General features: G+C 46.1%; 1 protein-coding gene across 1 annotated transcript; it reads right to left on the bottom strand.

Moving 5' to 3' along the window:
* Positions 1 to 591: 591 nt before the first annotated feature.
* On the bottom strand, positions 592 to 4,267 carry LOC141963315 (P2Y purinoceptor 6-like). The gene is made up of 2 exons (XM_074912502.1): positions 3,467 to 4,267; positions 592 to 750 (listed from the first exon to the last, which is right to left on the bottom strand). The coding sequence occupies exons 1-2, from the start codon at positions 4,265 to 4,267 to the stop codon at positions 592 to 594; spliced, it is 960 nt and encodes a 319-aa protein (XP_074768603.1).
* Positions 4,268 to 16,014: the final 11,747 nt, after the last annotated feature.

Below are 16,014 nucleotides of genomic sequence, written 5' to 3'. Positions count from 1 at the left end.
CAGAGCTGCTGCTGCAGCTTTCAGGTCGTTCAGTTCCTTTCTATTGGGTGTAGGGTTTGGTGGTTGTTTTTTTTTCCTTTCTCCTTTTGACATGCCTTTTCTTCCGGGGTTATTGCTGGATGTTTCAATAGGCTTTCTCATTCTCATTTCAGAAATTGGTTACTATTCCATCGCGTATCTTAACCACCGTAGGTGCTCTCTTATTCCTTCTCTTGTGCAGATGGTCAAGCAAAGAGGCAAAGCAGAGCTGTTCAGTTGAGCTGTGTCACTGAGTAACGTGAAAATCTTTATTCCTAATATGTTCACGCTGTGTTCTGTTGGATGGGGCAGATGTGCACTGGCGTGAGCAGGAAGCCAGAAAGCCCCAGACTTAAGTACACACAGTGTGCTGTTTCATGCAGATTTCTTCAAAAGGAAATGTTTAAAGCGTGGAAATACTCTGTAAATATTTAAACTTCCCATGCATATAAATCATGAAATACCTCTTTCAAACGTTTAGTAATGGAGTAGCCGCCCGATTGACACTGTGATGCTTCAGATCTTGGGTTGTTCAAGTGTGCAAGTGTTTTTGCACGTTTGAGATTTTTTTCATCAATACAGGTCACTACGAACAACAAAAGCGTTTGTGCCGTAAAGATAATACTTATGAACAAGCTGCTTCTCGTCAGGGACCTTGGAAGTTTTATAAGCCACAGTAGTGAGCTCTTCTTCATCCTGAACCTCACAAGAAGCCTGACTTTGAGGTGGCCCCTGAGCAAAACAGCAGGAATGGTTTTAGTTGTCATTACCCGCGAGGAACTGTGCTGAAATCAGCTTGTGTGGCCGCCTAAACAGCTGTCAGGAGGGGTGGATTTCAGTTGTTACCAACCTCGGTTGAATTTGAATCAACAGATTGGAAATTCAAGCTGCTCTGTCTCATCGCCAAGGCTCCGTCTGCTGAATGTTAGAGAAGGAAACAGAAGCAGCCTTGGCTGACTGGGTGGCTTAATCTGGATTCCCTGGTTGAATTTGCCCATGTTATTGTAGTTACACCAGCCTTGCTCAGGTGGGGAGAAAGCAACTGCACTTCTGCCCAGGGTTCCGATGGGGGTGATCTGCAACATCTCAAGTAAAGGGTTTGGATTGTGTTTGATTTGAATAAGGAGAAAATGTTCGTAAAATAAGTCAAAGTAGTTCTGTCTGTTTAGTCTGGGCTCTGACTTGTGTCAGCATATGTAAAATTGGATAGCTGAAGCAGTTACCCTGTCCTGGCCATCTGGTCTGCCCTTGTGAGAGAAGCTGCCACTGCTGTTGCAGAGATGACTTGAAAAACATTATTTTTTTAAATTTTGGTGGGTTGTTTTGTTTGTTGGGTTTTTGTTGTTTTGTTTTGTTGTTGGGTTTTTTTTCAGATTCCTTACAGTTGAGTATTATGAAGAGGTTATGAACAAATGGGACCCACTTTTCTTGTTTTTCCTAAGCTTGCTTTCTGCTACCATGTCTCGGGTGTATACCATGACTGCTTTTCTGTTTTTTTTTTTTTTTTTTGATTCTGATGCTTGTGTGGATCTGGTCAGGCAGTGCCCCAGCTAGATCGTTTGTTGTCAGCCTCTAACACAATTGCTCTTGCTCTTCTAGTGTTTTCTAGGTCTCGTATGCCTGGCAGCTCCTGTTGTCTTACCTTGCTTCCTCTCTGAATAATTGCTGCTCCCAGCTGGCTCGAACAAAGGAGCGTGACTCAAACATTGTGGGCAGCGATGGATCTACAGTTGCCTGTAGCTCAAATCTGGGTTTGGAAGCAATTAGCACTTTCTAAGAACAACAACTCAAATTATGTTTCTGTTATGGTACTTGCCGAGGTTCTTACCGTGTTCTTGCATGACAAGTTTTGTGCAGATAGTCGAAGCTTGTTCCTATCCCATTGTGCCCACGGCATTTAAACAACATGTAACAGGGTTTGTTGTTGTGGGAGGGAAGAAATTGGAAGCTCCCTGTTCCTCTGGGCACCGGGTTAGCTCTTTTGTTGAGCTGCCTTTGCGGAGAGAACAGAAGGTTTCTGAGCCAGACCCTTCCTGCAGTGACAGCGAATGTGCCGTAGGCGTGACATGGAGACGTGACCACACGGACAGTGTGTTCACGTTTAGAATTGCCTTATGTTAGGTAAACCCCTGCTTCTTGGCTAGAGAACTCCCTGAAACCTTTGGGTCCTGCTGCTGGCAGGATCTGCATGTGAAGATGCAGTGGAGAATAATTCTGTTACCTTTTCTGAAATACACTACACGTAAGGTAAAAGCCTTTCTTTATAGTGCTTTTAGTGTGAACGGTCCTGGCTGGCAGCAGAAGGGGTTCCTACCCTTCAGTGAGGGTGCTGATGTGATGGGTGCTGCTAAGGAAATAGTAGCTGGGTGGTAATTGCCCTTGAAGTAGCTTTTTGAAATATGCTGACAGCATTTTAAAAACTTGTTACCTAATGTCACGAGTGCGTCCAAAGAAGGATGATGAAGCTGGGGCAGGGTCTGGAGCACAGGTCTGCTGGGGAGCGGCTGGGGGAACTGGGGGGGTTCAGTCTGGAGAAGAGGAGGCTGAGGGGAGACCTCCTGGCCCTCTGCAACTCCCTGCCAGGAGGGGGCAGAGAGGGAGGATGAGTCTCTGGAGCCAAGGAGCCAGCACCAGGCCCCGAGGGAATGGCCTCAAGCTGCCCAGGGCAGGGTCAGGCTGGCTCTGAGGAAGGATTTCTGTGCAGAAGGGGCTGTTGGGCGTTGGAATGGGCTGCCCAGGGCAGGGGGGAGTCCCCGGGATCCCTGGAGGGGTTGAAGAGTCGGGCTGAGCCAGCGCTGAGGGATCTGGGGGAGTTGGGAACGGTCAGGGGGAGGGTCGTGGTCGGGCTGGAGGAGCTGCAAGGGCTTTTCCAACCCAGATGATTCTGGGATTCTGTAATGTTGAGATGACTGCTTACCTCTGCTTTGGTGTCTTCCTCAGTTATTTGCTATCATTTTTCTTTACAGTTCTCTTTGCAACTAGAAACAGTAGATGGGCCCTTTGGAAAATCTGTTTTAGCTTTACTTAGTCACAGCTGCCCCAGGAAATGATGGCAACTTGCCCCTTAGTCCTTCATAAAAGTATTTCTTGTGTTCTTCATCCAAATTTGTCCTCACTAGGGGAATTTTTCACTTTTTTGTTGTTGTTGTGCAGGTGAGTTTTATGGCTCTTCTCCAAGTCTCACACCCAGTGAAGCAGAACAAATCTGCAGGAATGGGCTTCCTCAGCAAGGGGCAAGTCTTGCTGGGGCGTGTGTCCCCTCTGTGTTCACAACAGGCCTGGCAAGAGGACGTGCCTTGGGCAGTCTCAGCTCCAAAGCAAGCCTGGCTCTGTTGGTTTGACCAGGAAGAAAGTAGAGGAGGGGGTTGATGCAGCTGTTAAGGCTCACCAGTGGCCTCCAGATCTTGTAAAGCAAACTCCAGCGCTGTAGGAGTTGGCAGTCACCTACCCGGTACACACGAACGAAGAGGTAAATGCTGCGGGTGATGTGAAATGGCAGTAAACAGACAGCAAAAAGCCCACAGACCAGGAGAATGGTTCGGATTGACTTGACTCTGGCGGTGCTGCTGGTGGGGTTGGTGTCCCCGGTGCAGCGGGTGAGACTTCTGATCATCAGAGAGTAGCAGACTACAATGATGAGGAAAGGAAGGAGGAAGCCAGATGCGGTTAGAGCCATGCCGTAGGGGAAGTAGCTGCGGAGGTTTTCGGGGCTCGTCATGTCGTAGCAGACGGTGTGGTTATTGATGAGGCCAGTGCGAGCATAGGCGGAGGTGGGCAGGAGCTGCAGGAACACCAGTACCCAGGAGGCAGCAGCACCGGTGGCAGCTCGGCGCCGGGTCCGGACGGGGAGGGAGCGGATGGGGTAACAAACGCCAAGAAAACGATGGACGCTGATGCAAGTCAGCAGCAGGACGCTGCCGTACAGGTTGGCGTAAAACAAGAAACGTACCAGTTTGCAGAGCAGCTCCCCGAAAGGCCACGTGTCCTGCAGGATGTAGTTGATGATGAGTAAGGGCAAAGAGAAGAGGTAGAGCAGGTCCGCCACAGCCAGGTTCACCAGGTAGATGGTGGTGCAGGTCCAGTCCCTGGTGCGGCAGCAGCTGAGCCACAGCATGGCTCCGTTGAGGAGCAACCCCAGCACAAAGACGAAGCTGTAAGTAAGGGGTAACAAGATATATTTATAGTTTTCCACGAGAGGGCACAGAGCCGTCCCGGCGGTGCCGTTCTCCGTTTCCTTCAGCCCCTCCATCGCTGGGTGCAGCTCCAGGCACCATGCGCTGCTTTTCTGTCGCTTTAAAGCTCTCCCTGCCAGAAATAGAAACACGAACACCCGACAGTCATTTGTCACTCTTGGCCCTCGTCTCTTGCCACCTCAAAGAAATCTGTAAAATCCTAATTAAAGCACGCTCAAGCCTCTGAAGAGACGAAGCTGCAATGGAAATGGTGCGTCACTTGAATTCAACCAAAGCAGCGACTGCTGCCAACGCTTGGTGTATGCCCTCGGGCACCAGCACTCTTATCTCAGGGGCAGTTCAATGAAGTTTTTTGCAAATGCAGGCTCTGCCATGTGCTGAAATTCCCCTGAGCTTCGGTTACTTTAGGGGGGCAGTTGAGGGAAGGGCTCAAGCCCGCATGTGTTTTACAAGAGGCAGTGCCCCTTGTGTGGCGCTGCACCCAGGTTGGTTGAGGAGAGGTGAATTTACAGCTTGCCCATAGCAGCGACAAAAAACCAAATTTGATGGATAGCCACAGGCACCCTCACTCGGGGGCAGAGGCTGAGCCAGGCTGGGCGGGCTGGGGAGGGCTTTGCTCTAAATGTGTGTTCATTGCAGGCTGAGAAAATGGGGATATTGCTTCCCTTTTCCCAAAGGAGTGAGGTAGAGGTGTTTTTCTGTTTTCTGGTTAGTCCCATTTAGAAAATATTCATATAATTTAATATATTTTTTTAAGTTTGTACCCCATATACTTCCCAAATCTCCCAGAAAAGCAAGAGAACCAGGAGGGGTTCGTTAGCAGGCATCCCATCCTAAAGAGGGCAAGGATCAAACCAAGAAATGACTGAATGTCTGTTTGTTTTAATTTAGGGGAAAACCTTGTATCTTCTGCGTGTGGTCAGCTGAGCCAGAACTGTGGAAGAGTTTTCTCCCGACAGGAAGGATGATGTGCGTATTCTGGCGAGCCTGTCTGATTTTATCTACTTGGAATGCTCGCTTTACACTCTCATGTCGGGCCCTGTTTGGGTTTGTCTCATGTTGTAAATCAACAACACGAGCCCCTTGGAGCATCTCTGAGCTCCTGGGTTATTACATCACTCCCGAGACGCTCCCTTGCAATGGTCCTGGCCCCTGAGTATGGAAAAGCATTTTAGCCCTCACTAGGTAGTTCTGTAAATAACCAACTTAAATATCTCGAAATCAGTAACTCAGTGCTCAGCTTTTGAATTATCTCAGCAATTTCTTCATAATCTGCTTTATGTAATTTGAGCAGCAAACTTTCACTCGAATATCTTTGTACCTTTTCATATTTTGACCCTTTGAAAAACTGCTTTGTGCGATAAGGATACCACGTCCGTGGTGTTAACTGGGAGCTGGTGCCCAGGGTTGCTGGGGGCTGCTCACCCTCTGAGGGTGGGGGGTGTGGATCTGGACCAGTACATGAGATCAGGTGGGAAATTAGGTTTATTCCCACCAACGCTCCTGTTTTCTGGGTTATCTGTCACTAGAGGTCAGCACTGCAACGTTAATATACAAGAAAAGTTTTCTGTATTGGGACAAAAGGTCTTATTTCAAGGCTGCAACTGCTGTCATTCGCTTCTGTCACTTATGTACATGACTCTAGAGGTTTGTTTCCAAAGACAAACATTAATACCAACAGTTTTCACCAGAAGGAGGTTGCTTTTATTTCTTCTCATGCAAATAAAACAGGGGAGGGTAATTAAGTGACCCAACTTGCCTTTTAAAAAAGCTGTATCACAGAAGGGTTGAGGTTGGAAGGGTTCTCTGGAGGTCACCTAGTCCTGCTCAAGCAATCGTAAATGTGGATGTCTATCATTTCCTGAAGTATTGGCCCATTTGTGTCCCCTGTCGGCTGCCCGAGGCTGCTGTGGTTTGCTGTTCAAACTCTGCTACAGTTGTCTTCAGCCCAATTTTCAGAAAAAACTGCCTGTTCCCCACAGCGCCGCTGGAGAATCTGGCTGAGATGCTGGTTAAGTCTCAGGGCAGAACTAACTGCTGCCATCTCAGTATCAAGGCAGCGATGGCTGCGGCCGTTGTCTTGTCTCTTTGGTGGCCCCTGGTTCACACAACGGGACAGGTGACACCGCAGCCCCTGCCCTGAACCGGAGCTGTTGACTGGCAGCGTTGTCATCCTCAGCAAAAATCCCTTTGACCTCAATCAGATGTGTTTTGCGAAGCCTGAAGTTGTGTAAAATGATGTAGGTTTAAATTCTAGCTGGAGTTACCCCTGCTGTCATTCCTGATCTAGACGAAGCAAAGTTATTTAAAACAACTCTCTCGCAAAAAAAAAAAAATAAAAATAAATCAACCTTCTGGATTGGATGGGAAAGAAAGGAGTGGTCAAAAAAAATCCTCAGATTTTTCAGTCTAAGACCTGAATTGTGTCCTTCATAGAGAAGTGTGATGCGTGCTCAGTGGTTTCTCCTGTACCCGTGTGCATGTTCAGGCACAAGAAATGCTTCTGACCCCTTTCGTGATCAGGCCTCGGTGTTCCCATCACAAAACCTTCTTGTTTTCTGTAATTTCACTTCTACCAAGAGCTTGTTCTTTTGTTACAGTTTTTTGTGTTGCCGCAGGATAGAGAAGTTTCTGCTGCATGAAATCTTGGTCCAACCAGGTAGTTATGCCCCCAAAACCCCTCAGTTCTCTTGAATTTGTTTCCAGGCTGGGTAAATTCTTGGTCTTCTCCGTTTCCTTGGGAGTGATTCGGTCCATGTCACTTAGGGAATAATTCACGTTGGAGACCAGCGCGTTACTCAGTGTGTTGCTGAGTGGTTTTGGGGGGTGTGTTGTGGGGCAGCTTTGTTTGATCTGGATAGAAAGGTGCCATTGGAGAGGTTTCAGCTGGGTCCTGTAGCTGGACCTCACCTTTGGAGGAAAACCTACATATCCATCTTAGGGTATCTGTGGATTTAAGGCTGAGATTTTTGTTCTGCAAGCAAAAGGTGGGGCCTTCTGGCAAACAGAAGGGAGGAAATAGTTCCTGTTCTGTTTCCTCCGAACAAGTGAATTTTGCTCTTTCTGGTATTTTTATATAGCATCTGTGGATCTGCAAACATCAGGCTGTTCCTCAAATTATTAAAATCTATGTTACTATCTTAATTAATTGATGTGTTTACATATTTACGAAGCTCTGTCTGTAGATATAAACCAGCTGTTAATGTCAGTAGTTCAGAAATAGTGGAGCTGGCATCCTGCATTTCTCTTGTCAGCTGAAACGATGATTGAACATAACTGGCCACTTCAAATTAAGGTAAGTGAACTAACTACCTTATAGCAGCTGGGTGAAATGGCTCACTTATGGCCGCTGCAAATTGTTGAAAGAATCTCAGATGTCACTTAAATGCTTATGGGAAATTGCTTAACCTACTTAATGCTAAAGACTTAAGGGCTTGGTTTAAAGTTCTGCTTTATACACAGAGCCAGGGAATGTCTGCAGGTGATCATGACAATTTTAAAAAATATTATTTTATGTTTTTATATACACATATTTTGGGGTTTATTTTATAGTGTAGCAGTGGGAAGAGACCTGCTTAGATCTGTTGGTCGAGATGAGCTCTGCTGGGGAATTGTCTCTTAAAACCTCTTCGCAGCGTTCCCCGCTGGCCTCTTCCACGCTGGATGGTTTTGCGTGGCTGGTGGGCGATCTCTTACAGTCAGTATTTTTCGGGTAGATCAACCTGCTAACCTGAGTTTAAAACCATCTTGTTTGGCTTTGTCATTGCTTTAATGTGAGCAGGCTGACTTGGGATGACCCTCGTTTGCTGTCCTGCATTTCAGACCTGCCTTGAATACGAGGTTAAGAGTCAAACTTCACTTACAACGCTTAGGCTATCAAAAACTCTATTGCTTAAGAGCAGAGCTCCCAAAACCAGATTTTTTTCCCAGTCTTTGTATATAAAATTCACTTAAAATAATTTTTAGTGGGACTAGAGGTGATATCCCAGTGTATGAAATCTGTCAGAAGTAATTGATAAACATACGAGAAGCTGAGTGAAAATTGAAGGAAAGATATGGCATTGCCAGGCTTCATTTAAATACAAGAGCTATGCATTTAGATTGATTTATTTTTATGCCAATAGATTCTGACATAAATATAGTGATATATAATATATTGACTATAATGTCAACATTATTTTAAAGCTGACTTGAGGAAAAATATCTCATTGTTAGTGTTGAGATATAATGCTTTGTTCTGCTGAAGGAGAAAACCTACAATCAAATAACCTCTTTCTCAAGACCCTTTGTAATGGCTCTTAAAATGAGCCAGTTACAGCAGAGGTGACCTATCTCAGGGCACTCTGTGTCCTGAAATTGTTTTGGGACTTCCAGGGCAATGGCAGACTTTATAGGAGGAGCCTGTCCTGTGGTGCTGAGGCTGGGGCTGTGCTGGGACAGCCCCGTGCTGTGGTTTGTGCCTTTGCCCTCTGTTTTTGAAGTGTCCTAAACTTGCATCCCCACTACTCAGCAGGCTGGCCCTTGGGCTGGCCCTTCGTTTTTGATGCTAATCGCAGTTTTATACCATGCACTATGTTAAACTAATGGGTTACAAGATGTCAAACGACATTATTTTGAATTTTACTTTGAGGTCCTTAATTTTTTTTGACTTGTTAAGGAGCTGACCTTCCTGGAGGTGGAGGAACTACGAGATGTTTTGGGGTGAAAGGATGTAGCTATTCATTGACTGAACAGTGTAGTGCAAATGGGATTCACCTTTTTTTCTTTACTGCCTCTGCTTTTTACCTTTTGTTCTGACATTTCCAGGTCAAGTCTCGGGACGTTGAGGACCAGGTTAATTGGTGTTGGCTGTAGCCACTGGAAGTTGGTGGAAGCCGCAGGCTTGCGGTGGGTCTGCCTTTCTCAGTCCACACTTCTGTTTGTCCCAGGAGGAATCTTCCAGCCCACTTCTGACTTAGATCGACTTCTTCCAAATCCTTCTGTATTTGCTTTATTTGGTTTGCTTAAAAACAAATAAAAAAAAGCAAAAAAAAAAAACCCACAACCCACCCAAACAACCCAAGAAGCTTTTTTTCCATTAAAACCACTTTGCAGCGTTCAGCTGCCTGGTGCCTCTGCATTCGCTCGGTGTAGGGGTGGGAGTCTGGCTGCACAAGGATGGGGATGCTGCACAGGGGTGTGCAGGGTGGGCTTGTGCTCTGGTCCTGCTGTGAGCCATCATGGCAGAGGCGTTGGGTTAGCTGAAGGCTTTTCTTCTGTTCACTATGTTGTTAGCTTGCGCTTGGTCTGCTTAAATTATACCAGAGCGTACCAGCTTAAATTTACCCTTGCAGATTTTACAAGCTTTCCTCCTTACCCTTTCTAGTGAATTATTCTGAGTGTGTAGAATGTGTGGAAGTGGTTGTGGCTCGTTGCTCCCTGGTGTAGCCGAGAGGCAAGGCGCTGTCTGTGGCTTTGCTTGGAGCCTGCTGGTGATGTGCCACCTTGGAAAAGCCCCTTAGACCGATAATGCTGAGTTTCTTCACTTAAGTGGCCCCCCGGTGCAGATATGTTGAGCCCCTGCAGCTCCAGGAGCTTGGGTAAAAGCTCCACCTTCACCCCAGCACCCACAACTCACGTCTATGTAGGTTTTGGGCTGAAGCCAACTCAGGGAAGGGCCGTTGCCAGGAGCAGGGCTCGGCAGGGACCCGTGACACCCTTGCAGCGGGGCCGTGGTGCTCAGGACTGATGCTTCCACCCAGGCTGGCTCTGCCTGAACCGCTGAACGACACATTAATCATTGCACATACTCGTTATGTGCCCATAACGGCGTTATGATCGCGTCTCTAACGCTCTACCTATACGTTTTGGTACGTTGGGTGCTGTGACTTTTCTATTCACGTCTGAATTGTTTTAAAAGTGTCAGATGGAGAGTGCTAAACATAGATGTAAGTTTCTCCCTTTGCATGAATTTATTTTCTTCTTTCTCATTTTCTCCTGCATATTTTTACTTTCACTTTGTACAGGCTGCTGATATAAAGGGTTTATTCATGAGGTTAACCTAATTACTGTCTTCAGAAACAAAGCCTGTTTCTACAGTGAATATCCTTTTGATATCCATCATCTGAATATTGCCTAATAAAGTTAGCAAATGGCCTCCAAATGAACCAAAATGATTCAGTATCTCATCTAGCGAAGAATGTATTATGGTTTTACCGATAGTGACAGAAATGTTTAAAATTCTCAGTGCATTGCTTTGCTGGGGGATTAATATGCATTTTTCTGTCTTGAGATGAAAAACACCGTCTGGATTTAATGCAACACTTACAAAATTGCTGATGTGAGTCTCTGTTAAAGCTATTTTATATACACACTGGAGAGTTTACCAGAGACAACTGGAAGGTTCACTTTGAGTAGCTCCAATATTTGCAATCAGTAACTGAAATGTATCCACGGAGTTGCAAGACTAGAAGGCGTGGATTTAAGTGCCTTCATATATTTTCCTCTCTTGGAACAAAGGCGGTGTATTTTCCATGTAAGCAAAGCTCCTTGGAGGTGAGTATGCTCTGGGGAGATAATTAAAAGATCAATGTATACTGACTGATTGAGTTTTGACCTGAGCAGACGTTCTCTGTCCACGTGTTGCGGTGGCCAAGCCTCAGAGTGCACGGCTGGTGGCTGGATCCCTGGGCTGGCTTAGCTGCTGCTGGAGCCATCTCCTAAGATCTCAGTGTTGGGTTGACATGGGGAATAGTTTACATTTGGTCAGACTTCTCTGACTTTCATGTGAACGTTGGTTTAAAAACCTGCCCTAAAAACCTGTTTCAGCCCTTTTTGGTACTTGTCTCAAGACAAATATTCCTTACTCTACTCTTCCATTTGTCTTTTTGGGGAGAAACAGAAGTGGTAAGTGAAGACAAAAGTGACCTTTTTCCCTGTAAAGATCATCATTCTATTAAGTGAGTTCTTGGAGAACAAAATTTAGATATAGTTTGCCTTCTCTGAAGCAAAAACCCAGCTAATCCTGTTAAAAAGGGTGTAACCAGCAGATTTTGATGTTCTCGCTGCTGCCTGCCTGCTTGATTCTTGCAGGTATTCGTGAAGAAGGCTGGGGAAGTCTTTATGTTCTTAAATCATCCATCTTTACTTGGACTGGAACTTATTTATAAATAACAATTATATCTTTATTGGAAAATATTAGTTTATAGGAGAACATTTCAGAGAGCATACTGACGGACTGCCTCGTTCCACTGAGTGCAAAAATCCGGCATTAAGTGATGATGATGTTCGATGCGTCCAAAGGAAAATCATTATTTCAGTTACTTCTTAAATAGCTCTCTGGATTGGAAAGAGTATCTGAATTAATGGTAGTTTGGCATCATTATATATTAATGGGCTCCATCTGATTTATTTTTTCTGGCAGTTATCCACTTGCACGATGTATTACGCCTGACTGTTCCATTTCCCCTGCTATTGAGTGGTAGATGGTGGATTAGTACCTCGAGCCAACGAGAGAGGCTGCATGGCAGCATAATGGGATCTCGCATCATTTTTAATGGTGAGTTATGGGCTGTCACGCAGAATATCTGGACACACTTAATAACTTTCTGATGACAACTGTAACAGACGTAAAGGTACGTGTTGTCACTGAGCTGCTAGAGGCAGGCTCTCGCTCGCCAGATGCACTGAGTTGCCTTTGTAGATATTTTTGTAATTACAAACTTCTTCCTAGCTCCAGTAGCGCTTGAATAAAAAATTGATCGCGTGGAATTATATTGCTGAATATTAAAGTCGGTATTTATTTGCAAGAGTCACTTTGGGGTGCCTAATTTGTCCGCGAGAGCAAGGTTTTCTGCTCAGGCTGCAAAATGGTGCAATAAAAATCAGTGATTGATGTTTATTATCAGATTAAATGGTTTAGCTGTGGGGATCAAAGTTATAAATTACAGCCCTTCCCAAGCTGTGATTGGCCACCAGAGATCTTTCTAAGTGCCAGCGTTTTTTAATGAGATCGTATATTTTTCAAGGCCCTAACAGTATCAACTTTTGTAGTTTATGGAAACTGTGTTTAAAATAACAGCTTACCGGGTGTCAGAAATATTGGATATGTTTTGTATTTGCTTGGACAAACATCCCAGAGGGGAAAAAAAGCATGACTTAAAAGCAGAGGGTTTATTTCCCAAGCAGTCTGAGGGCTCAAGGAGCATGAGGGATGCCATCTTCTGGCTCTACGCTGGTGTTATTTTTGCTGCTTCTGGTTTTTGGTCATTTTACTACAAACGTGGGGTCTCCACGTGCAGCAAATGCAGATGCTCTTGGGCTGCCTCCCTGGCGTGCTGCAGAGGGGAACCGTAACCTGGTTATTCGCAGAAATTAAATGTTTCCGTTCCCGAGCGTCGTGCAGAGGCTACAGCATTTGTGTAGTTTTGGTTGGGTCGAAGTTTAACGGTCAGCTTTTTCCTTGCTGGGCGATTGGCCCTGGTGACACCAGCATTTTCTCCCACTGTTCATCGAAGTAGAGGAAATGGATATTTCTCTAAACGGCAGAAAAATGTAAACACCCTAATATTATTTGCTTATAGCTGGTGGGCATGCCCTAAATACCAGAAGCATAATATTCAAATAATAGACATTTGATGAAAGGAACATTGAAATAATTCTGTTAGATCGCTCTTAAGCTCTGTAGCTGAAAACTAGCAAAGAATAGCTAAAATTTAGTCTGCCTTTAGAGAGGACTAAATTGTATTTTGTTATTTGCTATGGGAGATTTATAATTGGGGTAAAATCTTAACTGTGAAAGCATTAATCTCAAGTACAGAATTGTAGCATCAAAAGCATGACATTGTCTTCCTGTCCCCAGGACATTCTTTGTTAGAAAATCATTTGTTTTTACTCAAAGGAGGTCTTTTTTCTTTTTATATTAAAAAGTTGGGTCTTTTTTTTTCCTTGTGGCTGCATTTACTCTCAGGAGATTCTGATGAAGCAGCTCAGTTCAAAAGAGTTTGCACTGTGCAGTCGTTTTGGGGAGGGGGGGGAGTCGTCGGGGTGCTGTGGGTATCGGAGCCGCCCAGCTCGGGGCAGGGGGGGGTTCAAGGCAGCCTCTCCTCTTCCATTCCTCCTGCATCAGCACATCGGGTGCTCTTCCCTGGGCGTCAGGATAAAGGAGGGACTTTTCCAAAGGTGAGAAAATATTATTTAAAGGGATGTGTTGGCCGATTTGCCGCCAGTCGGGCAGGTGTTATTTCCCTCATTTTACTGATGTGGGAAGGACTTGCCCAAAGCCCACCTGGGCCGTGGGGGAACCCCATTTCTGCACCCTGCTCGCTTCAGCATCGCTGGCCGGACACAGCTGAGTGAAGTAGTGCTTGTAATTATGGCAGGTTTATACACGGGGTGATTGGGTCCACTGTTGAGTCCCATTGGTCTGTTTTTTTTGTTTTTTGGTGGTTTTTTTTAATTATTTTTAAAGGCTAAAATGAGCGAAGGCAACCTGTGAGTGCTGCAGCGGAGGCAAAGCCCGATGTGTGGCAGCGGTGTGGGCTCAGCCACGGGGCGCTGGCATGGGGCTGTCAGGGAAGCTGGCCCTCCCTCGGTGCAAGCAGCAGCCCTTGCTGCTGTAATTGCACCTTTACCTTGCAAGTCCTGGTGGAAAATTATTAAATTTCATAAAAGCCTGTCTCATTTTGAGCCCCTGAGGGTATCAATTAAATGTAATAATGGTAACTGCAGCTTTTAAGCAAATATGTAGGGTTTTTTTTTTTAAAGGAATGAGATGAAGTCTTTTGCACAGCATGGAGCTGAAGACTTATTTCCCTGTTCCTACCCCCTCGCTGTAAGTACAACTCCTGCAAAGTCTCAGAACCAGCTCTTTACACCCAAGAAACAGAAGCGGGAAGATCTTTAGGGGTTTCTTTGGTGGCCAAAGGCAGGTCCTGGAGGTACCAAGCAGGGCCTGTCCTTTTCCATTGCTTAGCTGGGATATGCCCTGCACAGTGACCTCAGACCGCCCGAGTCAGCTACTGCAGTTCATCGTCCAGCATCTTTGGGAATAATTCACCATAGATTTTTTTTTTTTTTTTTCCCTAGTGTTTTACCCAAAATGAATGCACCCACCCCCCTACCCCATGCTCAGATGCAATGTGAGGATTTCTATACCTCGGGATATCTGTTTTAAAAATAAATCAGTGTGGCCTACACACCTGATCTGGAGGTTGGCCCCTTCAGAGAGGGGGATGCTTGTTGCCGGGCTGCAGCCCCGATAGCAGCAGCAGCACGAGCTGCTTTATGGGAGAGTGGAGAAGCAACATACACCTTCTGCAAGGTTGCATCAAAGGGAAATAAAACACTGAAATTATCCTAATAAATTATAATAATTGTGCCTGGCAGCATGCGGTAATTTAAAATAGATTAATCTAACAAGCCTTAAATATGAATAAATAATAAACATCTTCATGCATTGGGAATCTTATTCTGCTGAATTCTGAATGAATATTAATTACTCCTCATAAACCCAATGCAAAAAATCGATCTGTGTGGAGAAGGCACAAGGTATTAAGCACACCAAATTGGACAGAGCCCAGATGAATATTCTCATCATCAATTAAAGTCAGATTATGCTGCCGCTCGCCTCTGTCACCAGCTGCCTGGTGATGAGAAGCAGGATTTCAGATGGGCTCTGTGCTCTTGCGGGTTATATTGGATTTGGTATCCCTTGTTTCCTGGCAGGGTTGGATGGCTGGCTTACTGCTGGGTGGGATGGCTCAGGAATTATCTAGTGTCCCTGTGAGAAAAGAGGAAGCCACGGCTGATTCCGAGCGGTGGCTGGTGCCGGCAGCCAGCACTCCCCCGTGCCACAGCACGTCCTCCATCCCGCCTGCGTGCAAATCCATGGAGCTGAGCGTTAGGAGTCTTGCCTCCTGACTTCTGCAGGGATAAATACTGGAGGAAAAACCTTCCCACCTGGCAGAATGACCCCTCGGGCGGCAGTGCCATGCTGGGTAGGGTGAGATGCGGTGCTCTGGTGCCTGTTGCGCTGTGCCTTGCATGCGCGGGGAGCGGGGGGTTTCAACCCAAGCCAAACTGAGGACCCGCTCGGTTTTGAGTGGGAGCATATGGAAGATGGATGAGAGGGAACATCTGCACCATCTGCTGTAGGGGAGCTCTATCCTTCATCCTCACACCTCGCCGCATTGCTGGTGTGTTTGGATGATATCCTTCGTTCCCTCCCATTATCGCCGTTCTCCCAAGGCCAAGTCTTTCTTCAGCAAAACGCTTTGCTTAGCAGTAGGCTGCACTGGGAGCTCCTCCCTGGGAGTTTCCTCTGCTGCCTTTTTCCTGTGAGTGCCTTGGGCGGGTATATTTTGCCCGTATGCGTTGCCTGTACAGGCAGGCGTTAGGATCTTGCGTTCAGTGCACATACGCTACGTGCCAGAGTGTAGAACAAGCTGGGAGGGATAATTGGGGTGTTTGGAGATGCAGTGGCACCCCTGGGGCTGAGGTGGGGAGCCAGGGGGGCTACTGGCTGTGGCATGAGGCTGGGTGCAGCAGGAGTGATTCCTCTGCGGGAAATCTCTGGGTGAAACTGGGTTTGTGTACCCGCGGGCTCCCAGGGTTGTGGGGATGATGGTCTGCATCTTGGTTTAAATCGTAAAGCCTGGCAGAGTTAAATGAAGGTCACCAGCTGTAAAACGTGACAGGGACGTTTTAAGATGTATCATAAAATAAACTGTAGCCTAAGAAAAGCTTACGATGGTATCTGCTGCGGGCTTTGGCCTCCATTTTAAAGCTGCCTTGATCTTTGACCACGGAAGCGATTCGCTGCTGT

The sequence above is a fragment of the Athene noctua genome, chromosome 8 (assembly GCF_965140245.1).
Source record: "Athene noctua chromosome 8, bAthNoc1.hap1.1, whole genome shotgun sequence".
NCBI lineage: Eukaryota > Metazoa > Chordata > Aves > Strigiformes > Strigidae > Athene > Athene noctua.
Note: the sequence above shows the minus strand (reverse complement) of the source record. Positions and strands in the feature narration are given on the sequence as shown.

Bases quoted from the DNA above. Each gene is read 5' to 3' on its own strand.
- LOC141963315 (XM_074912502.1), bottom strand. From the start codon at position 4,267: ATGGAGGGGCTGAAGGAAACGGAGAACGGCACCGCCGGGACGGCTCTG. The intron at 751-3,466 runs GTAGGTGACTGC...TGTTTTGCTCAG, and splicing joins TCTTCGTTCGTGTGTACCGG to GGGCCACCTCAAAGTCAGGC.